The 25,628-nt window shown below is 55.2% G+C and overlaps 1 protein-coding gene across 17 annotated transcripts in view; it reads left to right on the forward strand.

The window, feature by feature from the left end:
- DIP2A (disco interacting protein 2 homolog A) overlaps positions 1–19,826 on the forward strand; it is a gene marked incomplete at its 3' end in the record, with an annotated part of 100,163 nt that extends 80,337 nt beyond the window's left edge. For 7 of the 17 annotated variants that reach the window (XM_081300978.1, XM_081300969.1, XM_081300970.1 and 4 more), the window contains 17 exons: positions 2,811–3,012; positions 3,843–3,952; positions 4,023–4,103; positions 5,562–5,685; positions 8,618–8,739; positions 8,864–8,975; positions 9,983–10,092; positions 10,530–10,660; positions 11,089–11,257; positions 11,607–11,777; positions 12,882–12,911; positions 13,695–13,756; positions 14,391–14,448; positions 16,176–16,250; positions 16,954–17,128; positions 17,637–17,760; positions 18,058–19,826. In XM_081300978.1, coding sequence (XP_081157104.1) covers positions 2,811–3,012; positions 3,843–3,952; positions 4,023–4,103; positions 5,562–5,685; positions 8,618–8,739; positions 8,864–8,975; positions 9,983–10,092; positions 10,530–10,660; positions 11,089–11,257; positions 11,607–11,777; positions 12,882–12,911; positions 13,695–13,756; positions 14,391–14,448; positions 16,176–16,250; positions 16,954–17,128; positions 17,637–17,760; positions 18,058–18,439 — 2,238 coding nt within the window. Of the gene's footprint in view, positions 1–2,810; positions 3,013–3,842; positions 3,953–4,022; positions 4,104–5,561; positions 5,686–8,617; positions 8,740–8,863; positions 8,976–9,982; positions 10,093–10,529; positions 10,661–11,088; positions 11,258–11,606; positions 11,778–12,881; positions 12,912–13,694; positions 13,757–14,390; positions 14,449–16,175; positions 16,915–16,953; positions 17,129–17,636; positions 17,761–18,057 lie in introns of those variants that run through there. The other 10 variants (XM_081300979.1, XM_081300980.1, XM_081300981.1 and 7 more) reach the window with 6 other exon arrangements.
- Between the last annotated feature and the right edge of the window lie 5,802 nt (positions 19,827–25,628).

Below are 25,628 nucleotides of genomic sequence, written 5' to 3' on the forward strand. Positions count from 1 at the left end.
TCTGATGGAAATGAACGCACTGCAGGATCAGTACTTGTCATCAAGTGGACTTGACAGACACCTACAGACTATTTCATCCAACAAAAAGTGAACACTTCCTTTCAGTTGCTGAGAGAACGTACTCCAAAATAGATTATATATTAGACCACAAAGCGCGTCTCAGCAAATGCAAGGAGAAAGATAAAATGAAAACAACCCCTGAAATCATTGCTTCTATCTTATTGGACCATAAAGAAATGAATTAGAAATCAGCAACAAGAAAAATGATACAAACTGTAAAACACATGGAGCTTGAGTAGTATACATCTGAATGATGGCCACGTGGAGAATGTCTGTCTGGTTCTCAAGGCTCAGAAAGTTTCCTGAGTCTTAAGTTAGGTCTCTTCGGTTGCTCCAGAGTTCTTGTACATTTGGGGAATGAGGGGGATGCTCAATCACTGAGCCACATCCCCAGGCCTTTTTGTTTTTTATTTAGAGATGGTCTCACTAAGTTACTTAGAGCCTTGCTAAGTTGCTGAGGCTGGCCTTGAACTTGTGATCCCTCTGCCTCAGCCTCCCGAGTTGCTGGGATCGCAGGCGTGTGCCACCGTGCCTGGCTAGGGTTCTTGTACATTCTACAGTTTCTAATTTTTCTTTTTTGCTGTCTCTGTGATCAAGTTGTTTTCTACACCTGAAATTCCATCTTTTGCTTGATCTAGTTTATTGGTGAGACTTTTAACTGTTTTTTTATTTCATTTTTCTTTTGTAGTTCTCCACGGACAGAATGCCTTTATTTTATTTGTTTATATGGTGCTGGGGATCAAACCCAGTGCCTCATACGTGCTACGCAATGCTCTGCCATGAGCTACAGACCCAGTCCTTAACTGGGTTTGTATTTGATTATTTGAGCATTCATTTCCAGGGTTCGAGTTTGGCTCCTTTTCATAGTCTCTCTATTGAAATGCTCTTTCGTACCTATTTTGTTTCCCTTTGTGCATTCCTTAGGTATTTTCGTTCGTTGCTTCAGCAGTTGACTTTGCAGCATTTCTTCTTTGGCATCCAGGGTTGTTCCTGGAGGCATCCAGTGCCTTGTTTTCTCAGGCCTCCTGTGTTTCTGTGTGGAGCTGTGCACATCTGCTGGGGTGGGTTTCTCCTCCACCTTAAAGTGAGGGCCTTTGTAGTGAGCTGTGCCCTGAGCCGTGTCCTGCCTGGGTTGTTTCTGTGTCCATGCACCCCCTACTCAGTTCACAGTCCTGGGATGCACCCTGCCTGCCAGGAGGGGGTGGCCAGCTGCAGGAGGTGGCCACCTGGGAATGATAGCATGCTGGGGGCCACAAACACTAATCAGAGATGTGCACTGCAGCTTCCCTAGTCCAAAGGGCGATGGGGCAGTAATGCCCTACAATAGGCTGGAAAAATCAGTAGAGAAAGTAAAATTAATATTGAACTAGGGACAGAAAGAACCAGCAGCAGAAAAAGGGAAGCAGAAGGGGAGGGAGAGAAAAGCAGCAGCAAGGAGAGAAGGCAGAAGAATAGAGCCGGGATCCCATCGACACCCCACAGCATCCAGAGGAGCACACGGAGCTGGTCGAGGTGTCAAACAGGCAGGGAAGCTGCAGCCGCAGTGCAGACAGTATTGCCAGTTTGTCAGCTTTCTGTCCCTGTGACGGAAGACCTGACCACTTAGAGGAGGGTGGGTTTATTTTGGCTCCAAGTTTCAGAGGTTTGGTCCATGGTCAGCTGGCCCCAAGACAGACACAGCACGGCAGAAGGGTGTGGCAGAGGAGAGCTGTTGGCTCATGGCAGCCAGGAAGGGGGCCAGGCCGGAGACAGGGCTGGGGCCAGGTGTTGTCCCCAAGACCATGCTCCTGCGGCCATACCACCTGTGCGTGGTTTTCCCCACCTCCCAGTAAATCCAAGTCTTTAATGGTGTGGTCCCAGCCCTCATGGCTAGTGTTTCCCTGGGAACACTGAGGCATCGCCCAGCACATGAGCTCTTGAGGGACGTTCCAGATCCAAACCGTAACATCAGTGAAAGCTTAAAACAATCTGATATTGAAGCATCTACAGCTACTCCTTGCTGAGGTATTCAAAATGGAGAGATTTCTTTTTATTGGTACAGGGATTAAACCTAGGGGTGCTTAAACACTGAGCCACATCCCCAGCCCTTTTTTATATTTTAGTTAGAGAAAGGGTCTCGCTAAACTGCTTAGGGCCTTGCTATGTTGCTGAGTCTGGCTTTGAACTTGAGAGCCTCCTGCCTCATCCTCCCCAGCTGCTGGGATTACAGATGTACAGTGCCATGCCCAGCAAGACAGAGAGGTTTCTTACTGGGCCTTCCAGCTTTGGATTCCACCAGATACCTGGAGGTCTAGTATGTGTCCACCCTTGGCTGTGTGATCCGAGTGTCTCTGGGTCCGATCTGTCTCTGGGTGTGACCACACCAGCCATTTCTGCTGGGCTGAGGAGCTCTAGGTTCAGTTTTCACCACACTCAGCCTTATGCTTTAAAAACTGCCCAGAATTCAGGTACCTGCTCCATCCATTGACCTTGACCTGCCCACCTCTGGCGTAAGCCTGGGTACCTCTGACATTTCCAGGTGCCTAAAAGCCCTCAGGAGGGTCTGAGGGACGGGTCTGATTGTCTGTCCTGGTTTGAGGTGCTTCTAGGCTATCAGCTGCTCCCCCCTTTTCTGAGTGGCCAGGGGCTCTGAGCGTTCCATGAGGAGTCCTGCTGCTGCAGCCCTGGGCCTTGGTTTCCTGTCCAGTGTGGTGTCCCCTGGGCTTCTCCGCATGGCTGGAGCCCATGCTCAGTGGGCCCTTCCCTTCCAGGCCATCGACAGCATCCACCAGGTGGGCGTGTACTGTCTGGCGCTGGTCCCTGCTAACACCCTGCCCAAGGCTCCCCTCGGGGGGATCCATATCTCTGAAACCAGACAGCGCTTCTTGGGAGGAACCCTGCACCCCTGCAATGTGCTGATGTGCCCTCACACCTGCGTGACCAACCTTCCCAGACCTCGTCAGAAGCAGCCAGGTCAGTCTGCCCAGCAGCCCCATTGTGACTGGGGCCAACCCTGAAGACCCTGCAGTGGTAGCTGCCATTCCCTGGGGCTGGGCCCAAGGGCCAGAGCCAGCATTTGCCAGTTGCTTAGCACCCTGCCTGTTGGCACTGGGCCAAAGTTGAGGAACTGTGGCCATTTCACCTGTGAGGATAATGGCAAATCCAAGGCCCACACCTGAGCTTTGGATGGCTAGGAGGTGGCTCCCTAGGGACAGAGATGAGGCCCAGAAACAGGCCTGGGCCTTGGGATCTGAGGAGCCTCTTGGCCACCATCATGCCCTGCTACCTGCCCCCAGCTACCTGCCCCCAGGCTGCCTTCCACAGCCCTGTACCTGTTAGAGTGGCCAGCTTCATAGGACCTTAGGGGTCTCTCAATGGCCAGTTGCCCATCCCTGACCTTACAGCTGGCTTAGCTGTTCATGCGATTTGTCGTTGCCTTGGTCATGTAGACTTTGAGTGCAAGCCAACTTCTTGGAACACATAGAATGTCACTACATGAATACATGTCACCAGGAAGACTTAGTGTTCAGATTGACACAGAAATGCAGTAAAATGATAAAACATGTTAAGAATTTGGCTGAGGTCAGAGATGTCATATTCTCAGTTTCTCATTGTGCTTTAGTTTATATTTATGAGTGATTCTGTCAATCAGCGTAAACCCTTAGCTGGTTTTACAAACACTTGTGTTTTAGAGAAGACTAAAGTCGAAATCAGGTGTGTTTCAGAATAACAAGTGTGAGGGAATTTAGGCTCAGGGTGAGCCTGATTCCCAGCCCCAGCTTCTCCCTGGGAACCACTTCTAGAGGTTGGACCTGCATCCATGATTGTGGGGAACCTGGTGGCTGGCAAGAGAATCGCACAGGCCTCAGGGAGGGAGTTGGCCCACCTGGAGGACAGCGACCAGGCGCGCAAGGTAACGGTGGCTTTGGAGGGGGCCCGAGGCCAGGAGGTCTTGCAGGCGCTGAGCCGGGCCCTCTGTGCAGTTCCTGTTCCTGGCTGACGTGCTGCAGTGGCGAGCGCATACCACTCCTGACCACCCGCTGTTTGTGCTGCTGAATGCCAAGGTGAGGCAGGCCAACGCATCTGGAACATAGTGGGCCTAAGGCTTTGCTCCCTGCTCCTTTGCTTATGAAACCTCGTTTCCATGCAGTTCACACAGTAGCATCTTGTACTAAACAAGAACATTCTCAGTAACTTTTTTTTTGTGTGTGTGTGTGTGGTGCTGGGGACTGGACCCAGGGCCTTGTGCACATGAGGCAAGCTCTACCAACTGAGCTGCATCCCCAGCCCATCAACTTCACTTTTAAAATCAAGAACAATATACATGTAAATACCCATAAGTTTGTGAACTAAAAGGGAATGTCTGTATTTTTAATCCCAGGCACTCGGGTTTCCTGTGTCTGTTCACACTGCCCAGTCCTCCTGTGACTGAACCTGCTCCTCCGTGTCTGGTCACTTGTTAATGTACAGGTGGTGTCTGGGTGGGCGGGAGAGCTATAATGCCACGTCCAGGCGTGACAGGAATACAAGATGCAGAAACACAAGACTCCTGCTCCCTGCCGCCTACTTGGCCTGTGTGAAGTCTCAAGCTTTGCATAGGAGGGGCGGTTGCCGCAGTCTCAGAGGACATGGGGCACCTGCTCACTCACAGATGTGTTGGTCCCATGTAATGTGTGGGCAGGACACTTTGAGTGACTCTCCCTGCTAGACACGCGTCCTGCAGGAGAGAAGCTATCTTTCCTGGTCGTTTTACCTCTGAGTTCTAAAGTCTGCAGACAGTGTGGTTAAGTGTTGGCAGGGTACAGCCATGTGTGGTGAGAACCTAGAGATCAGAGAGGGGGAGTGGAAGTGCTGGGCAGGCTGCAGGCAGGCCTGGGGCTGGCGGCAAGTGGGCTGAGGTTGGGAGGCCAGGGAGTGGGGACTGGCCTGGGGTTCTGGCCTTCATCCCAAGGGTGCACTGGGGTGCCCTGATAGGGTGGAGCAGCTGGGTGCACTTGTGGTCACAGTGGCTGCTCTGGACTGTAGAAGGGTGACTTTGGGGGCTGGGCACATAACAGCAGTGTGGAGCAGGGAGCAGGTGCCTGGGCGAGTGTGATGTGTGGCTGGGGGCATGTGTGTGAAGAGTGGACCCTGGGCTGCTGACCGAGGTCCTGAGTGGTACTCTCAAGGGATGAGGAAGCCATGGGGGGGGGGTGAGTACAGGTGCTGATTAAGCATCCATGTTCTTTTTGGCCTGTTTCTCCATAAAGCATCAGGTCCCCAGGGACATGCTGCCCTGGGACCTAGGAACCTCCTCTGGTGGTGCAGGTAGAGGCTGTGGCCCTAGGTGGACCTAGGCTTTGGGGTCTCAGAGCATGTGAGACCCTAGCCCTGTCAGTGCTTGGATCCTGCCCCGGGGCTTTACTCTCACGGGGCCACTCGAGGTGCCTGGCCCCACACTGTAGATAACAGGCACATCTGGTGTCCTGGGTGGTGCCTGTGTTTGCACACCAGCGTAGTGATGCCCCTGATTGCCTTCCTAGGGCACGGTCACCAGTACTGCCACCTGTGTCCAGTTGCACAAGAGGGCTGAGAGGGTGGCTGCTGCTCTGCTGGAGAAGGGCAGGCTGGACGCTGGGGACCACGTGGCTTTGGTCTACCCCCCAGGTAGGTGCACACTTCCGACCATCCCTCCCAGCCTGCCTAAAGCCCCTCTGCCCCACACATGGCCATCCCAGGCTCAGACCCCTCCAAGAGCCTCTTGTAGTTGGATGGGACCTCTGACCTGGTGGCTCCAGCTGGCAGGGTGGCAAGTGCTCAGCTCACTTGTGCCTCTCAGTCCAGAAAGAGACTGTACCAACTCTCAGAGCCCAGATTCTGATTATTTAGAACAAAAACAGAGATCTGGAGAGGCCTATGATAGAGTCCCCTGAGATAACCTTCCTCTAGCGCAGGCTAGGGCTACAGGGTTCCACCCATCTGCTGAGGTCTCTTTCCTCCCCAAGACCCCTGGTTGTTCAGGATGGGAATGTCCTATGGTTGCTCATTGGTTTTATCTACTGAACAATGTGGACACTGCCATGTGTCCTGCCTACCTCACCCCTGCCCAACCCATGGCACCGAGCCCCTGATTCCTGGTGTCCTGTGTGGTCACTGCTGTGTGTCCTGCCTACCTCACCCCTGCCCAATCCATGGCACCGAGCCCTTGATTCCTGGTGTCCTGTGTGGTCACTGCCATGTGTCCCTGCCTACCTCATCCCTGCCCAACCCATGGCACCGAGCCCCTGATTCCTGGTGTCCTGTGTGGTCACTGCCATGTGTCCCTGCCTACCTCATCCCTGCCCAACCCATGGCACCGAGCCCCTGATTCCTGGTGTCCTGTGTGGTCACTGCTATGTGTCCTGCCTACCTCACCCCTGCCCAATCCATGGCACCGAGCCCCTGATTCCTGGTGTCCTGTGTGGTCACTGCCATGTGTCCCTGCCTACCTCACCCCTGCCCAACCCATGGCACCGAGCCCCTGATTCCTGGTGTCCTGTGTGGTCACTGCCATGTGTCCCTGCCTACCTCACCCCTGCCCAATCCATGGCACCGAGCCCCTGATTCCTGGTGTCCTGTGTGGTCACTGCCATGTGTCCCTGCCCACCTCATCCCTGCCCAACCCGTGGCACCGAGCCCCTGATTCCTGGTGTCCTGTGTGGTCACTGCCATGTGTCCCTGCCCACCTCATCCCTGCCCAACCCATGGCACCGAGCCCCTGATTCCTGGTGTCCTGTGTGGTCACTGCTATGTGTCCCTGCCCACCTCATCCCTGCCCAACCCGTGGCACCGAGCCCCTGCTTCCTGGTGTCCTGTGTGGTCACTGCCCTCGTCCCTGCCCACTCGCCCCTGCCCAGCCCACAGCATGCTGTGTTGCTTTCTTCATCTGGATGTGGAACATGGCCTGTGGGGTGGTAGTAGTTGGGGTGAGGATGATGACTGAGGCCTGCAGTTGGCCCTGCTGTGGGTGTGCCTGCTGTTCTTCATGTTGCCTGTTTGGGCCTTTTTTTGAGCCGACATTGGAGACAAGGGCCGTGTAAGCTAGGACACCACTCTGGCTACTTTGCTGCATCTCAGCCCCATGTTTTAATGAAAAAAAAAAAAGAAAGCTCCTGGTTTTTAATTTGCCTTGAAAGCCTGCCTGGGGGAGAGTGTGGTCTCGGGAAGAGCCAGTGTGCCGTCTGTCCCCTCTATCTGGAGGTGGCGAGCCGGTGTGCCGTCTGTCCCCTCTGCCTGGAGGTGGCGAGCCGGTGTGCCGTGTGTCCCCTCTGCCTGGAGGTGGCGAGCCGGTGTGCCGTCTGTCCCCTCTGCCTGGAGGTGGCGAGCCGGTGTGCCGTGTGTCCCCTCTGCCTGGAGGTGGCGAGCCGGTGTGCCGTCTGTCCCCTCTGCCTGGAGGTGGCGAGCCGGTGTGCCGTGTGTCCCCTCTGCCTGGAGGTGGCGAGCCGGTGTGCCGTCTGTCCCCTCTGCCTGGAGGTGGCGCGCCGGTGTGCCGTGTGTCCCCTCTGCCTGGAGGTGGCGAGCCGGTGTGCCGTGTGTCCCCTCTGCCTGGAGGTGGTGAGCTGGTGTGCTGTCTGTCTCTGGGCTGGCGAGACAGGTCCACATTTTGCACCCTGTTCTCAATGGCTCAGTGCCATTCAGGAATGCAGAAGTGGGGTGTAGGGACAGAGTTCCTGCCTTGTGTTTGGGAGTGCAGATGCTTGGCAGGCAGCCCAAGTTCCTGGGCTGCAGGAAGAGGACCTCTGGCTAAGTACTTCTCTTGTGAGGCTTCCATGCGGGGTGCTCTCCTTTATTCTGCTGCCTTGTGCTGAGCTGCTGCCCGTGGTCCACTTGAGTCACTAAGGGCCCTGGCAACTGTTAACTGGTAACACCCTCCCTGGCTGGACAGCCTAGGTCATTGTCCATCTCATGTCCAAAATGGCATGTGGATGTTGCATATTCAAGCCTGAGGGTGCTGTGGGGTTCTCTGATTCCAGGCTGGCAGGACTTAGTGCTCTGGGCGCAGGGGGACCAGGGCAGGGAATGAGTTCTGTCAGACTAACTCTGGAAGATAGGCGTTAAGCATGGCACAGGTTCCCACAAGCCTTAATTATAGGGAATTTTAAACCTCTAGAGAAGTCGAGAGAGTGGTGGTTGGAACCTCTGGCCTAGTTTGGGTGAGAAGCAGGCAGCCCAGGGTCCGCACCAGTGCCCAGGGCCCAGGAGTCTTGGCATTCGGGTACTGCCCCTCCTGGTTTGGTCCTGTGGAAACCCTGTTACGCTGGTGTGTCTCAGCCTCCTCTGAGGGTCAGTGTGTGCAGGCCCTCAGTCCTTCCTGCTTCTGGGTCCCTCCTAGGGCACTACCTAGGCTCCTGTGCACCCCCAGTGCACCCTGTAGTGTGGCCCCTCCCACTGCCCGGCCCTCAGGGCGAGGGGGCTGACCTGACCACCATGGGCTGCCTCTGTGCCCTTCCATCAGTGCTGGCCTCTGTAAATGCTGTGGCTAGACCTCGAGAAAATTTTTGCAGGGCCTAGCTATGGATACCATGCTCTGGGCCCTCCTGACATCTGCTCATCTTCTCAGGGGTAGACCTCATCGCCGCCTTCTATGGCTGCCTGTACTGTGGCTGTGTGCCTGTTACTGTGCGGCCCCCACACCCCCAGAACCTCGGCACCACGCTGCCCACCGTCAAAATGATCGTGGAGGTGCGTGCTGGGAGGGATACCACCGGCTAGGCTCTCCAGCTCACAGCCTCCTCCTGTGGGCAGGGCTGGGCGGGAGGCCACAGGCCGAGCTCACCAGTTCACAGCCCCCTCCCTCCTGGTGCAGGTCAGCAAGTCTGCGTGCGTGCTCACCACACAGGCCATCACACGGCTGCTCAAGTCGAAGGAGGCAGCTGCTGCTGTGGACATCAAGACCTGGCCAACCATCCTGGACACTGGTACGCGTCCTCAGCAGATGGCTCGTGGACAGACTCCTCTTTGTAGGGTTTCTTCTCCTTTTCATAGGGATCACACTCTTGCCATCCAAAATTAAGTGGTAGGGTGAATGACCAGCTGAAATGGGAGTGGCCCGTGCGGGGCATGTGACCTCCTGTGGAGTGCGCAGCCTGTGAGACTGCAGGACCCCATCCCAGGTGTGAACTCCCCTTCCCAGGCCCACGTGCTGGGGTCTGTACCCTGCTGCCCTGGCTACCCCTGCTGCCTGCACAGCAGGTTGGCACTGTCTGAGCCTTCCACCAGCCCCTTGAGGACATTTCCCACTGTGTACCCTGACTCCTTCTGTCCCCATCACTGGAAAGATGCATGGCCGGGAAAGGGCTGGACCCCTCTGCCTGGGCAGCTGATTCAGCTTGGTGAAGCGTGTCTCAGCCTAAGGTGAGACTCCCAGCCCAGCAGCACCCCACAGCTCTGCAGTCACTGAGTACAAGCCAGGAGAGGGCCCTCCCTCCCCACTGCAGCCCGTGCACTCCATGATGCCACCAGAGCTGAAGCCAGGGACTGTGTAGTCTGTGGCTGCCACCTGGCACCATGAGGGACAGGAGGAACCATTTTCAGGGCAGCTGTTGAGGGGTCTGGCCAGAGCCTGTAGCCCAAGGGCTCACTTGCCTGGCCAAGCCTGTGTCGAGGGGCTGCTGCCTCATAGGTGTAAGAACTGGGTACAGCAGGCAGAGCCTGGAGCCTGCATGCCTTCTCTTGCTGGTGCTGCAGTTCTGGGCAAGCCCTCAGCCCTGTGGCTTCCTGTGCTGTCCTCGTAGCCTGGCCCCTGCTCCCCTTGCCCCACTTTCCCCTCACCTGCAGTATCTGTGTCAGCGTGGCCTCTAGACGCGGCCTGCTTCTGATGGGTGTGCGCTCTGGGCCTCACAAACACCAGTCTCCTCTCTCACCTGTTGAGGCCACGGCAGAGCACGTGCAGGGACGCTGACCTCACTATGTCCATGTTTAACAGATGACATACCAAAAAAGAAGGTGGCTAGCGTGTTCAGACCACCCTCCCCGGATGTGCTGGCCTACTTGGACTTCAGCGTGTCCACCACAGGGATATTAGCAGGAGTAAAGGTGGGTCTTTGGAGAGAACTCCTGTGTGTTCTGCCCCTGGAACCCGCGAGAAGACAGGAAGGGTGGGCGTGTGGCTCAGGCAGGTCCTTCTTATCCAGACCAAGAGCAACAAGCGTTGTGTCTTAAAATCTGTAAGGAGCACCAACAAACCCCCAGTGAGAGAGCCTGCAGGTCAAACTTACTTGGATGTCCAGCTTTCTGGCTTATGACTGACCCCAAGGAATGGGGGGCTTTGATGAGTCCATTTCCTCACTAGGAGTGAAGAGCTCAACCTGGAATCTTTGTTCAAAGACTCTCCTGTGCCATTTCCTGGGGGTCTGTCAGGTGTCATGGGGGTGGCAGCCAGCCGTCTTGAGGAAGTCAGTGTGAGGTTCTGTAGCTGGAGCTGCAGGCCCTCCTCCTTCTCACCACTAGCGACCGTTTCTTTCCTCCTCCAGATGTCGCATGCAGCCACAAGTGCCCTGTGCCGCTCCATAAAACTGCAGTGTGAGCTCTACCCCTCGCGGCAGATCGCCATCTGCCTGGACCCCTACTGTGGCCTGGGCTTTGCCCTGTGGTGCCTGTGCAGGTGAATGTGGTCCACTGCTCTGGACTCTGGCCGTTCCCGTGCTGCTCTAGGATTTGGCCTTTCGGAGGCTGGAGATGCATGTGAGGGCTTGCTTGGGATGAGGTGGTTGGAGTCCGGGTCTAAAACTGAAAGAGTAGAAGCATCTTTCACTAAAGGCAAGCACCATCCACCATCAGAAGCTGGAATAATCTGCCCAGCTCCTTCAGATGCTAGAGAGGGGTGCTCTGTCTCTAGAGCTACGAGGCCTCATGGGGCCCAGCTTCTCCTCAAGTGTTTGAAGTAGAGGCCAGGACCCATGCATGGCACCCCCAGCCTGCACCTTGCGGCTCCTCCCCTCAAAGTCCCCTGGTGGGAGAGCAGCATGGGGCTCCTGAGGAAGGGGCAGCACCTGGTGCAGTGGCTTCTCCCCAGCTGACCCCCTCCCGCAGTGTCTACTCCGGACACCAGTCAGTGCTCGTGCCTCCGCTGGAGCTGGAGAGCAACGTGTCCCTGTGGCTGTCAGCCGTCAGCCAGTACAAGGCCCGTGTCACCTTCTGCTCCTACTCCGTGATGGAAATGTGCACCAAGGGCCTGGGCGCACAGACAGGCGCACTCAGGGTGAGTCCTGGGCGGAGGCTCCTAGGCACGGTGCCCTGAGCCAGGCAGTGGCCCCCTCCCAAGGCCCACGCCAGCCCCCTGTATCTCCCAGGCCCTGTGCCTAGAGGGAAGGTCTTCCTCGAGCTGCACACCTGCAGGAGAGAGAGTGGGGTGTGGGCTGGATGCTGCCCTCTGCGCTTCTGTGTCAGAAGCCCCAGCCTGACTCTGGGGGGCAGATAAGTGTGTCAGCTTTCCTTGTGCACTCAGACCGAGGGCCAGGCCATGCTGGGCCCCACCCAGAAACTTCTAGTAGGGGTGGAGCCTGGATCCTTGCCTGTGTGGAGTGCACCAACTCCCTGCTCCTCTGCAGATGAAAGGGGTGAACCTGTCATGTGTGCGCACATGCATGGTGGTGGCCGAGGAGCGGCCGCGGATTGCCTTGACACAGTCCTTCTCCAAGCTGTTCAAGGACCTGGGCCTCCCTGCGCGTGCTGTGAGCACCACCTTTGGGTGCAGGGTCAACGTGGCCATCTGCCTTCAGGTAAGGGCCAGCTGCAGACCACCCTGTACACTTGCCTGCTCCACTCTCCACCTTCAAGCCTTTGCTTCACTTTCCCATGGCCGTTTAGAGCTCCGAGGCTTTATTTTAAAAGATTTAGTGTTCTTGTTGATGAAGAAAGAGTTATTTAGAAAAGAACACAGTGATTTGACTGGTACACCTGTAAGAATCTCTAACCAGATGCAATGTGTGGCTACTTGTTAAAAGAAATGCTGGACTCACTGTGTTACAACATTTAGCAAGTTTAAATGGGAACATTGTAAATGTGCTGATTCGTGTAAACCCAAATCTGTTTTGAAGCTGTAAGTAAGTTGCAGAAACGAATTTCCAACGTCGGGCTTCTCTTCTGCTTTCTGAATTTGGCATCTCCATTGACTTTCTTTCTGAAATTTTTCTTTAATATTTATTTTTTTTAATTGTAGTTGGACACAATACCTTTATTTTATTTATTTATTTTTATGTGGTGCTGAGTATCGAACCCAGGGCTTTGCACATGCTAGGCCAGTGCTCTACTGCTGAGCCATAGCCCCCGCCTATCTTTCTGGAAACATCTTAAACCCACATAGCTTACCAGAGGTCCTACACAGGAGGAGCTGGGAGCAAGAAGCAGTGGGCCCTTCTGGGTTTCCAGCACCTGTGCTGTCCTCAAGGAAGCCTCACGTATAGGGGGGTGCAGCCGTAGACCCCACGTTAGGCCAGCACCTCATGTTTCTGCTGATGTCCTCTCAGCCTAAGAAAGGCTGTTGGCCTCTCCAAGCTTCAGACCTTGAACGGTGGAAGGTGTTGGGGGTCCCGCCTTGATGTTCCTCATGTGGCTGGCACTCTGGCTGGTGCCTGTGAGCTGAGACCCCACCCTATGTCTGCAGCCTGTTCCCTGTCTGGGTGCTGGAGGCACCTGCTTGCCTGCTGGCGAGCGGGTGCCCATGTGGCCACAGGGCCCTCGGTGGGATACCACCTGTGCTCTGAAGATGCAGTGACGTGTTTTGCTCTCTTCCGTGTTTCTCACATGGCCGGTGGCCTTCTGTTTGTGTTTCCTGTGGCTGTCTCCTCCCTGTCTCCCTCTGCTGGCCCCTTGGCCTCTGTCAGCCCAACAGGCTGGGAAAGCTGGCTGAGCAGGTATGACCTTACCCTTGCCCCCAACCTTTCTAGTGCCTGACCCCACCCCCAGTTCTTGTGATCTTCTCGTGAATTTCAGATGAAAATGTGTTTCGTTTGCTGTCTAACTTTGTTCATAGTGGGTATTATTTGACATATTACAAAAGCTTCTTTGTAACAAAATCTAAAGTAAAACTATTTTCAAAGTGTAACCTTGGCACATTGCAGGGACCTGGAATCTCAGCAGGGCTTTGTGTTAGTTCAGGGCAGACACAGCTGATGTTGCCTGGGACCTTCGGGAACGTGCTGATCAGAGTCCGTTTGTTAGTGACTTCCTAGCTAGTGGAGCAGCACATTCTGCCCTTGAATCAGGACTCAAACACTCGACTTAGAAGAAGTCAGGACAGGCGTTGTCTCCCATCTCATCTGAACGAGCTCCGCTGTGCTGGGTCCCTAACAGGATTGTTGAGGGCAGGCCCTGCTCTCACCACTAAGCAGAAACGTCCCAACCACAGCAAGAGACCACTGGGAGCAGAGAGTTAGAACTGAAGCGAAGCTTGTGTGGCTTGATGTTTTCAGTGTCCTGACTGTTTCACTTGATATCACAACCCTCATGGGTGTTGGATGGAGAGCAGCGGCAGCCCTGCCCTGAGACCCTGAGCCCCAAGGCAGACCCGCTGTAGGGAATAGGCTGCTTTCTGGGCACTCCCCATGGCCTGGGAGGAGCTGCCACACTGCCAAGTCGGTGGCCCCCAGAGCAGAGTGCAACCCGAAGGCAGCTCCTCCGTGCTCCTCCTCTTCCAGGGCACAGCTGGCCCAGACCCCACGACCGTCTACGTGGACATGCGGGCGCTGCGCCATGACAGGTAATGTCCACACCTGCTAGCAAGGTGCCACAGCCTGGATCTGTACTAACAGCACCCCAGGTCCCAGACTTCAGTGGACACTGGTTGGCTCAGGGCCTCCAGGCCCTGGGTGTTAGTGGACTATGGCTCAGCCCGGGCCATCTGCACTGAGAGAAGTGGAGGTGTGTGGGTCTCTCGGGGTGCCCTGTGGGGAAGGTGAGCTTTCACCCCTGTGCCCCACGTCCTCAGAACTGCAGGGAGCAGTCCTCATCCTCCCTCACATAGCCCAGGTGGCAATGGTTGCTTTCTTGGGGAACGTTAGAAGGCAGGACGGCCAGCTAATGGAAGCACCATCATCCTGGTGCTGCTTCAGCGTCTGCCTGACGCTCACATCAGGGGGCATGTGCTGGGGCCAGATCCTCAGGGTGGTCACGCTCCTGTGCTATGTAAATAGTGGGTGCAGCTCCCTGGGTGCCAGGGACTGGCCAGGTGGAGGACAGCCCAGGAAGCAGGGCAGGTGGGGCCTGCCTGGGGTTGTTTATAAGAGGCTGATATTCCGGCTGTTGTTGACAGACACCCTCAGGGAAAAGGTCTCCAGAGATTATTGCCCACATAGTAAGGTTTATTCTGAATTTTTTTCTGTGTTAATTTTTAGGGTACGCTTGGTGGAACGGGGTTCTCCGCACAGTCTGCCTTTGATGGAGTCTGGAAAGGTAGTAGAAGCTGGGACTCCTGTGCCCCAGGGCAGGTCTGAGACCTGTCTCAAATGCCACCCAGTGGAGGTACTGGGGCTGTGTGCTGCCCAGCGAACGTAGCCAGACCCTGGGAGTGGGCTGGGCCACTGCAGAAGCCACTTCCTCCTCTCTGCACACACAGAAGCATGAGCTCACATCCAAGAGTGAGCATCTAGGTGCAGATGCAGAGATTAATTACCCTTGACCAGGCCATGGAGCGAGGGCCCCGCCCACATGCACTCTTAGACTTGGGTGGCTGAGGTCAAGTGCAGCAAGGAAGGGGCCCTTCCAGGGCTGCAGGCCAGTGGGGATGTGCCTCCACCTGCTGAGGCCCCCGAGGGTGTTGAGGGAGGAGCTCTGGGCCTGAAGTGCCCAGGTGAGAGCTACATCCTGCAGGAAAGGCCAGCCGGTGCAGACACAGGAGCGAAGGTGCCTTCAGAGCTAGGGATGCCCAGCAAGGGCCACTGGTCAGGGTGAGAAAGTGAGTCAGGCTGGTGGTGTGGGCATGCAGCGCATGTAGGGGTCTCCAGGGCCCCACACAGCAGTGGCCACACATCTGGGAGCCTCTAGAACCCCTGGGGAGCTGCCTCTCTGTACCTTCACAACTCAAGAAGGTTCAGAGAGGCTACCCAACTCTACTTGCCATGGCTACGGCCACAGCTGCCTCTAGGAGGCAGGGTGCTGCCCAGAGAGGGCCAGAGCCAGCCACAAAATAGCCAACACGTGGGCCCTGTTGGCTGCCTGCGGGTGGGTGTGTGTGAGCCAGTGGCAGGTGCAGGCGGCAGCGCTGCCTCCACCTGTGTTTCCACTTTCTCTAAGCAGCAGCCCCGCTGAGAGCTGACCGGACCTGGCCTGTGGAGGCCTGTGGGGAGACTGGGGACTGCGGCCCTGCCTGGGTTGGAGCTCCTCCAGGTGGTTTTGCAAAGTCCTGACGTCACCCTGGCACATGTTCCCTGGGTCACTGCCCTCAGGAGCCTCTCAGTGCCTGTCCCCACCCTGCCCTATGGCCCCCCCCCTTTGGTGGCACAGTAGCTCAAGCCTGCTGGGCTGTGTTCTGGAAGGAGAGCTGTGGTTCTGGGGTTCAGGTGGGCCACGGTGGGGGAAAGCATCCAGGAAGACAGGCAGAGTAGGGAGGGCCTGGTGCCAGCGTAGGACCACACCTCCCACGGCCCTGTCCCCTCCTCCACCTGCCTGAGGGCCACATGCCATCACCCTGGCCCTCCCTCATCTGTGGCTGAGGGTGCAGAGCTAGCAGCCAAGCCTGTGCAACCAGGTGGTGCCTGAGCCAGGGAGGGGCCCTGGGTTGGCCAGGAGGCTGAGACATGGCCTCCAGCCTGCCGATCCTGCACTGAGGAGGGGTCAGGCACAGACCCCTGGGGAAGCAGGAGGCTCTCGAGGCCCTGTTGCGCAGGGCCAGTGGTGGTTGAGGGTTTTCGGCTTCAGTGAAAGCCCTGGTGGGAAGTGACAGGACATGCTCGGGACCTGGGGTGGTTCTGCTGGGTCCACAACTCACATTTTTTCTTTTAATGTCTCCTTTCTTTTAAAATTCAAAGTCAGGTTTCTAGTGGCTTCTAGATTTCTAGCCTGTTCCGGGTGGGTAGTCCTGCTGCGGGGCTTCTGAGGGATTCTCTTTGATGCCCCGCATCAGGAATCTCCTGCTGTTTTCTTTGATGAGGACTTTTAATAGCTAGCTGTCCGCCTTCCAGATCCTCCCAGGGGTGAAGGTCGTCATCGCACACACTGAGACCAAAGGGCCCCTTGGAGACTCGCACCTGGGCGAGGTGAGTGTTAGCCCAGGTTGCCCTCAACCACGGGGAAGTGGCGGAGCCCTCCACCCTCGCCAGCTCTGCCCTCTGCCGCTTTCTGTCCCAGATTCAGGAATTTTGACCCTGGGGTCACACAGGTCTTTGGGAATCCCAGGAACACTTTCTCCCGTCACTGTATTCCCAGACCTGCTGCCCTGGGTTGCCCCAGCAAGGGAGCCTCAGGTCTGAGGGCCCTGGATGGCCAGAGGAGCCACCGGGAGCCAGCTGCCGGTGAAGCCCATGCTCTCCTCTGACCCCGGGTCTGTCCTGGCAGCATGCGAGTGCCACCAAGGGTGCCTGTGTGGATGTGGCTGGATGTGGCGGACTGTATGCTCAGGCTCCGTGGTTCAGTCTGGTCTGAGCAGCTGTGTCTGCCACCTGGTCCTTCTGGGGACTGAGCTGTGGGTTGCAGTGCGAGGTGGGCATTTTGGCCTGAGGACTGTGTGGGCTCTGTACCCACCCCCAGCACAAGACAAGCACCCTTTATTTGAGGAAGGAAGTGTCACTTGCCTTCTGTGCCTACAGCTGTGCTTAGTCCACAGAGTGAGATGCTGAGAATGCCCCTGACGCTTGGCTCCGGTTTCCTGGAGGCTGTTCATGGCCCGGGGCTGCCTCAGGATGGAAGCTGTGCTCTCTGGTTTGTGACATGCCCACCTTCTTGTCCTCTGGGTACCACCAGATCTGGGTGAGCAGCCCCCACAACGCCACTGGGTACTACACGGTCTACGGGGAGGAGGCACTTCATGTTGACCACTTCAGTGCCAGGCTGAGCTTTGGAGACACGCAGACCGTCTGGGCCAGGACTGGCTACCTCGGCTTCCTTCGGAGAACAGAGCTCACAGATGCCAGTGGAGGTGAGGGCCGCTGTGAGTGCTGCCGCGGCACTGGGGAGCAGGGTGGGTGTCCGTGACAGCCCTGGGACCTGCTGTGCCTGCCGGTTTGCTCGAGCCTGCCTAGTCCGGGGATCTCACCACATGGCTGCCCCTCACCTCCTCGGACCCATGACTCCTGCAAGGACAGGGGTGAGTGAAGGATGGTGGCTATTGGTGATAGAGAGAAGACCCTTCCTCAGGCATACCAACCTCCCCAATGGTCTGCCCCCCAGTGTGCTGGGGGTGTGGTGTCTGAGCCGTGGCCAGGGTCCCGAGGACTGCGGCCAGCCCCACAGCCAGGTTGCCCCTATGGCTGCTTTTTCCAGAGGTGGGAACAGTTAGCGTGCACACACCACTCATGCCTGCCACTCACTGCAGTGACAGCCTCTGCGTGGATGGCATCCAAACCTACCTGTCCAGGGCTCTTGGCTGGGCCCACAGACACTGGGCGGCTCTGCCTTCTGAGCACCTGCTCTCACCTGCATCCTAGAGCGACACGATGCGCTATATGTTGTGGGGTCTCTGGATGAGACGCTGGAGCTGAGAGGCATGCGGTACCACCCCATTGACATCGAAACGTCTGTGATCCGGGCACACAGGAGCATTGCTGAGTGGTAAGGGACCAGCTGAGGAGCGCTGCCCCTCTGCATGCACACAGGGCAGGGCCTGGCACTTCCACATCAAATGGACAGGTCCCAGGGAGGACCAGGACTTCCTGAGTTCTTCCTCTGGGTGTGTTTCTGGGGAACCCCACCAGGGCACACCTCGTTGCCTTTGCCAGGGTTTCGGGTTTTTTCTCTTCCTAATCAGTTTCAAACCAAGAGACTATCCCCAGATGTACAGGCAGAAGTCCCAGACTCTGCCACGTGTGCTGCGGCATCTCTTTGAACGTGGTTCCTTGATGCCCACAGGCTCCTGGTTCTCAGCAGCAGCTGGGCTGAGGCGTGGTGCCCTGGAGGCACATGGCCCACTGTGGCACATGCTTGTTCTTTCGCTTCTTGGCACTTTGCCAATGCCTTTTGTGTGACTGCCTGTCACAGTGCTGTATTCACCTGGACCAACCTGCTGGTGGTGGTGGTGGAGCTGGATGGGCTGGAGCAGGACGCGCTGGACCTGGTGGCCTTGGTGACCAATGCAGTGCTGGAGGAGCACTTCCTGGTGGTGGGCGTGGTGGTCATTGTGGACCCTGGTGTGATCCCCATCAACTCCCGGGGCGAGAAGCAGCGTATGCACCTGCGGGACGGCTTCCTGGCAGACCAGCTGGACCCTGTCTATGTGGCCTACAACATGTGAGTGCCACCGCCAGAGCCTCAGTGCCCCGCTGTGCCCTGCTGTGCTCTGCGGGTGCCTGCACAGTCCCCATCACTCCTTCAGGAAGCACTTCCTGGACTCCCTGAGAAGTGCTGGGACCTGCCAGGGATGTTCACAGACACGGAAGCCAGCATTTACCTGGAGTGCCAGGCAGAGAGGGCAGCCCCTGCTGCACAGCAGGGTGGAACTTCTTAGGCCACACGCATGGTTCTTGATTTGTAAAATTCAGTTATTTATTCCCACTTAAATGACAAGTGCATATCAAACCTAATTTGGAGAGAACTTGGAGGCCATGTCACAGCGGCCTTCTGTCACCTGGGGCAGAGCCCAGCCTGGTAAGCCTGCTGGGTGGGAGCATGTCCTGGCCTCCCGTGTGGATGGCAGCGGGGCCACGCTGGGAGCTGCTTCTTTGCAGTCTCGCTGTGGAGGTTGTCTGCACATGTTGTCACTGATGCTCATGAGGCCACCTGAGACCATGGGTCCACGTGCTATCCCTGCCCTCCTGTGTCCAGTCCCTGAGTTCTCGTGCCTCCACATGCTGCTTCTCATGGGGTGTGTGGAACTGACATCCTTACTCCAGCAGATGGGGCAGGAGCCCAGGTCCGCCCAGGTGTCCTCATTGTGCTGACCAACCCGCTGGCTGAGGAGGCCGTTCCTGTTGGAGGGAAAGCTGTGACCTCCTCGTCAGCGAGTGCGCTTTGAGTTCTGTGCCTACGGAATTTGGCCAGATCATTTCCAGTTATTTCATTCAAACTTAACAAGGCTGAGTGATCTGTTACATTGAACCTGAATCAGTGAAGAGAATGTAAGATTCTTGAACTGTTTAGAGACTAGGAGCTGAACACTAATCTGAGACAAAAATTATTTTTATAGAGCTGATGAAGAGGATAGTACAGGTGGTTGGGTTTTAGGATTCAAGGGTGGGAAGTTATGGATTGTGTGTGGTTCACAGAAATAACCAGGCTATCCTGGATAGTGCCTATAGTTCCAGAGCGTGTCTGGCCAGCCGGGCGGTGCTGGATGGCAGCATGGTACGTGGGAACAGACCAGATCCTGACAACACTGTTGTAACCACATACAGAGTTCATGTAGCTCATTGTTGGTCCCACAGAGGTCTTAGCAGTGGATTCATTCTTCACCAAGAATGGCTGAGAAGGGACAGAACTACCTAACCCCAATCTTAATGTAGTTTTATAGCAAACAAAAACCATAAACTTTTTGTATTGAAAGGTCAGTGGCAGTAAGACAAGGTATCTGGTGAATTAAGATTTTAAGATACGCATTAAAATGTTTTAAAATTGCTCTCTGGGAATTCTGTATACACACTAAAATTTTTATATCATTATGTTAATAAAAGCTATTGACTATTTGTAATTCTGCATTTTGAAATGTGTGAAAGGTTTTATAACTTATCCTAAATAGGATCTATTTTATGATGCATTCTTTCAGAATATAAAAACAACTATGCTTACAGCATGAAATCTAGAAAGCACATTGAAGTATAAAGAAGAATTAAAACTCCATGAACATTTCTCTGAGTAATAGTAATATTAATTACTATCAATAGTAATAGTAATGTCAGTACCTCGGATGTTAATACATTAATATCAACATCAATCTTTCAGGATCAATTTTTCCTTTTGAACATTTTTTATAGAATTGGGATGACATACTATTTTATCACCTGCTTCTGTACTTAACAAATCACAGATGTTTGGCCGTTCCTGTGCTCCTCGGGTCTGATGCCCGCGTCCTGCAGGTGTGCCAGACGTACACCAGGTGTGGCATTAACTCTGCACGCACACGGGCTACTTCAGGGTGCAGGAGGACCGCCACTCAGACACGCTGCCACTCCACACTTTGGGCTCTGCGTGGGCTCAGCTCTCTCAGAGTGGGCATGGTGGTCACTCCAGGCCCGGAGCCCCAGCGCCCCTGCCTTCCAAAAGGATGGCCAGAGGTCACTTCCCAGCATTGCTGGCAGCAGGGTCACCTGAGTCTGCTGCCACCAAGTGCACCCTTGCATGGGAGGGGCTCCTGTCTATGTCACTGTGGACCCACCTCTTCAGATTTGGCATCTTCCTGCACTCGAGTTTTTCTTATTGATTGGTGGAGACATTTCACATTAAGAATCATCCTTCTTATTTTCCCAAGTAGGTCATTCTTGTCTTGATTGTACTTACTTTAGTTCAGATGGTGCTTTAACTGAGGTCAGTTGTGCTTTATTTCAGGCTGTGAACTAGCTGGCTCATCTCAAAAGTGCTGCTGCTGGAGAGGCCGGCAGGGCCATGGCACAGCACATGCCAGAGGAGTGACTTACCTCCTGTTTGCTCAGGTCCCACCAAAGGGCCTGCCTCCCACCTTCCAGAATGCTCCAAAGGAAGTCATGAGGCCTGGTGTGTCTCTTGACTCTCTGCAGTAAGTGTACAGAAAGAGTAGGAAGACACATCACCCTCTGTCTGAAACCATTTTGCATAAGGTCTTACAGGATTAAGGGATTACCTTATTAAATTGGTTGCAGTTAACAGTGTTACAGCATTGTGTAGCATTCATCTGCAGAGTAATGTTCAGTTTTAGTAGCAGAGAATTCCTTTAAAAGGTAAATATATGCAAAATTTCAAAACTTAACTCCTCTTACATTTTTGCTTCTTACTAAATAATGAGTGTTTAAAGATGAATGATCCCTAAAGTGTCTGTGCAGATGGCTGGAAGTTCAGCTGATCTGGAGCTGAAAATACATTAACCGAAATGGAAAGTTCACTAGAGGGATTCAGAGGCAGACTGAGGAGGTGGAAGAAACAATCCCTCGACTTGAAGCTAGGACAACAGAAATCATCAAGTCTGAGGGACAATAAGAGAGAAGACTGAGGGAGAGTGCAGGAAGCCTGCAGGACACAGCCTCCTTCCAGTGCACCAGCATGCACATTTGAAGAGGGGACAGAGAACAGCCAAAGGAACAGTGGCTGCAGACTTCCTAGGTTTGCTGAGAGACATGAATATGAGCATAAGAAACTAAAGGAATGCAAGTAAGAACTCAGAGGAACCACACGGGTCACTGTGATGGAGCTCTGAAAGCCAGAGGAGGAGCAGAGTCTTTGGGCAGCAGGAGGGCGTGGTTTGTCACATGCATGGGCTCCTCAGTGAGGCAGATTCTCATCAGAGGCCAGCAGGCTAGGGACTGATAGATCGATCCCAAGGGCTAAATAAACAGACGAGGACAACAAGACCTGCCCACCAAGAACCTCCGCAGCCAAGACAGAAGAGAACTGAAATGGCAGCAGGAGCTGGTTTCCAGGAGACCTGCCCACAGGAGGGTCTGGAGGCAGTCTGAAGAGTGGTGTTAGAACACTGGGCAGGGACCTCAGTGGGCAGGTGCAGGGCACCTAGAGAAGCTGGCCTTGTGACGCTGGTCTGTGATTCCAGAGACAAGGATCTTCAGACATCGCTGGTCTGAGAGCTGTAGTATTGCAACTTTGGTTCGTAATCCCACATGGTGTTTTCTACATAATTTAGGAGGCCAAAGCATTTCAAACAATCATTATTACATTTGCGGAGTACAGTGTGTAAAGATGTGATCTTGTAACATCACAGTGGAAAGGGCTGGGGACAGAGCTATTAGTGAAGCAGTTTTTTTAATGACACAGAAGTTAAGCTGGTAAAAGGGAAGTCACATGTTAGAGTTTGAGGATGTTTAATGTAATCCATATGGTTACTACAGAGAAAAATATCTGTAGCATGTACACAGAAGGAAATGAGAAAGGGATTTAAACATTTCATTACAGGAAATCAACTACACACAAAAGAGGACAGTAATGCAGGAAATGAGGTCCACAAAGCCGCATGGCATATACGGCTCACATAGCAAAAGGGCAGAAGATCCCCTGTCAGTGGTCGTGGCCACGTGGGTCAGAGTTTGGCATGATCCATCCACCTGTGTGTTTTCTCCAAGGGACACTTTTTAGATCAGGTAGATGGAGAGTGAGTGGGTGGAAGAAGATGTCCTGTGGGAATCTCAACCTGGAGAGCAGGGCAGCCATACCGCCAGATGCAGAGGACGTTACCTGTTAATAAGAAGGTTCCTACAAGAACCTGCATTTGCTGTTGACATTCACACCCGAGGCAGGACTCTCGGAATACCTGGGAGGAGAACCAATGGGACAGGCAGTTCTGTGACAGGGGACATCAGTGGCCCACACTGTGGATAGAGGCCCTGAGGAGATGAGGGGGATGGCTGTGCGTGACACCTGTATCAGCACCAGTAGGAAAGCGCGTGCTGAGGAAGGGAAGGTGCGGTGTGGCAGGAGGGTGCCTGCAGCCACCAGGTCTGTGCTGGGGCTGCCTCCCTCAGCAGGTATGTTCCCAGGATCCTGGGTGGCTCTGGGGTCTCTGCCCAGGAGCCCATCTCTTAGGCCTCTGGGGAAGCCTCATGTGGCAGGCAGAGCAGAGCCTTCTCCCTGTGGCCAGGACAAGACGAGAGGAAGGCCTAGGCCAAGCCCCAGGGGCAGAGTACCTCCCACTAGGCCCCACTTCTCTCAGGTCCCTCCACCTCCCAGAGCATCATTCACCTAAAACAACTACTATGAAAAAGTGAACATCAGAATAGAGAGCGTGGTTGGAGAGGACAGATCGGAGCCTTGTCCGCCAGTGGGAAGGTGTGACGGCCAGCTTCTGTCAGGAGGCCGTGGTCGGCTCAGGACTGATCACCATGCGGTCCAGGAACCAGACTGCACACTCCACCAGCTGAGGGCTGTGTCTCCAGGAACATCTGTGCCTCCTGCCCCTGACAGTCCCATCCATATGCCTTGTGTTGTCCAGAGCACTTCCCGAGTTTGGTCTGCCCCAGCTGGAAGCCCCTCTGGTAGCCCCACTGCCCCGTGGACCTTGGCTGGTGTCCTTTCAGATGCCAGCCATGGCATTGAGAGTGTGAGTGCTTTGCAGCTAAAGGACCCAGGTGTCCTCCCTGGGCTGTAGCCAGTCTGGCCCTAAGAGTTGCCTGAAGCTGCTTGGTGGGGACTTCAGCATCCCTGCCAGGGATGTGACCACCTTGGAGGGTCTGCCCCAGTTCTGCCCACATGTGGTCAGTGCGGGAGTCCTGCCAGCATGGGAATTCAGGTTCTCCAGGAGAGCTGTCGAGTGCCAGCAGTCACCACAGCCACCACTTCCAGAAGGGCCCCAGAAGTGAGGGAGCTGCAGCCCACCCAAGGCCACCATGTTGGTGACTTTCCAGGCCACGTTGAGAGCAGCAGACTCAGGAGCTCAGCCAGTTCCCTCGGCTTCACGGGACCCACTGCCCCAGTCTGACTTGCTCAGGGGGCAGCAGACATGCATGTTCTTCACTCTACCCCTGTCTTAATTACGACCTGTGACACTTGGCGCTTCACTCGTTGGCCCTGGGTTACGGAGGCTGTGAGGTGAGCGGTGCTAGTGAAGCCAGGCGGCGGCTGATGGCTGTGCCCTGTGGGGGCTGGGTCACAGCTGGTGGTGACGAGCCTGTGGAAGGCACATGTGGTGTTTCTTACCAGCCTGTGCCCTAAGGTTCAGGTCCTGCCCTGGCACCAGCTCTGAGTGGAGTCGCTTTGGCACCTGGGAGCAGGATGGAGCAGGCCCCCAGCAGGCCCCCCCAGCCTCCTGTCAGCCAGCCACAGAGGCCTGTGCTGAGGTCAGCAGGTGTCTGAGCTGGACCCAGAGCTGTTCCTCTCCCTCCTGACTGGTCCAAGGATGGGCCCATGACCACCCAGGCCAAAGTCTCTACGACTCTGTCCCTGGGGAGGCTGGAGAGGTTGAGTTGAAGTCCGGGAGGCCGGGAGGTTGGGGAAGACAGGGGAGCCTTGAGAGAGGCTGAGGAATATTCAGGGGAAGAGGCCAGAAAGGACCAGGAGACAAACACGCCAAAGGTTTGCTCTCCCTGCCGTGGGCAGTCCCACTTCTGGGACTTTAATGCCTCACCCCAGGTAGATAGTCCTTTTTTAAAAAAAATTTTTTTAGACGTTGATGGCCCTTTATTTTATTCATTTATTTTTATGTGGTGCTGAGAATTGAACCCAGTGCCTCACACATGCTAGGCAAGCGCTCTACCACTGAGCCCCAGCCCCAGGCCCAGATATTTAATGGATATGGAGAACTGGACAGGGCACTATTTTATTTAATGCAAATACAAGCAAGCAGTTGATTTATGAATTTCCAGATCTATTCCCTCAATAAAACAAAACAGGAGGTAGGGCAGGTGAGACTAATTTGAGTTTTCCTGAATTCATAACTTGAATTTAAAAGTTGGTGTATTTGAACACGCAGACATAAAAGCGAGTTCGGCCACCACGTCTCCTGACTAGACTTCACCAGGCAGAAAGCTGAGCTCCAGCAGAGCAGTCCAGTAGTGACCTCCACTAAGAGGCAGCATCCGGGGAGCCTGCCACCCACTGTGACACACAGCACCCCAACCCAGTGAGGCCTCTGGCTTCACAGACAGCAGAGGAGGTGGGAGAGGAGGCTTGCAGCACGCCTGGCTGGAAGGGCCAAGCGGCCCTGACCTGGCCCACCTGTTCCTGCCACACACATGCTCACAGGGCCAGCAGTGTCACCCAGAAGGAGAATTCACCCCATGTGGAATTTGAATTATCAGTCTGAGTGACGATGTCAGTACCGTTGGTTTATGAATCATTTTTTCCTGTTTCTGCGTGGTCTTGCTCTAGTTTAGGCAGGAGGCATCCGACTGTGTGAGCCTTGGTGGGCACCGAGAGCCACAGAAGTGAGGACGGGCAGCCTTTTCACCCTTTCCCAGGTTCTGACCTACTGGAAGCCTGGGGCCACCTGGTGGGGCTGCAGCTGGCGTCTGTCCTCTTGAGTTGGGATCTGAGCAGCACTCACTCTGGCTGAGGGTGGACTCTCGTAAGGGATCATGTCCAGCAGTCCCTACACAGAGCCTAGTGCCGCAGAAGCAGCGGTGCGGCCACTGAGGACGGCGCTGGAGAGCTCGGCTCTCCACTGCGACCAGGTCAGCCTTGCCAGCCAGCAGGTGCCACACAGCTCTGCCACCCCCTTGCGAGACTTCGTCCCTCGGGCACAGCTCCGATGTCTCTCCTTCCTCCCTCACTGGTGCTCAGAGAACTCCTGGCAGACAGTGGTCACCATGGTGACCACGGCCAGGACCTCCCGGAAGTCGCACTCTCCTCTCTGT

This window comes from Spermophilus citellus (genome assembly GCF_964194105.1).
Source record: "Spermophilus citellus genome assembly, chromosome: 7".
Classification (NCBI taxonomy): Eukaryota; Metazoa; Chordata; class Mammalia; order Rodentia; family Sciuridae; genus Spermophilus; species Spermophilus citellus.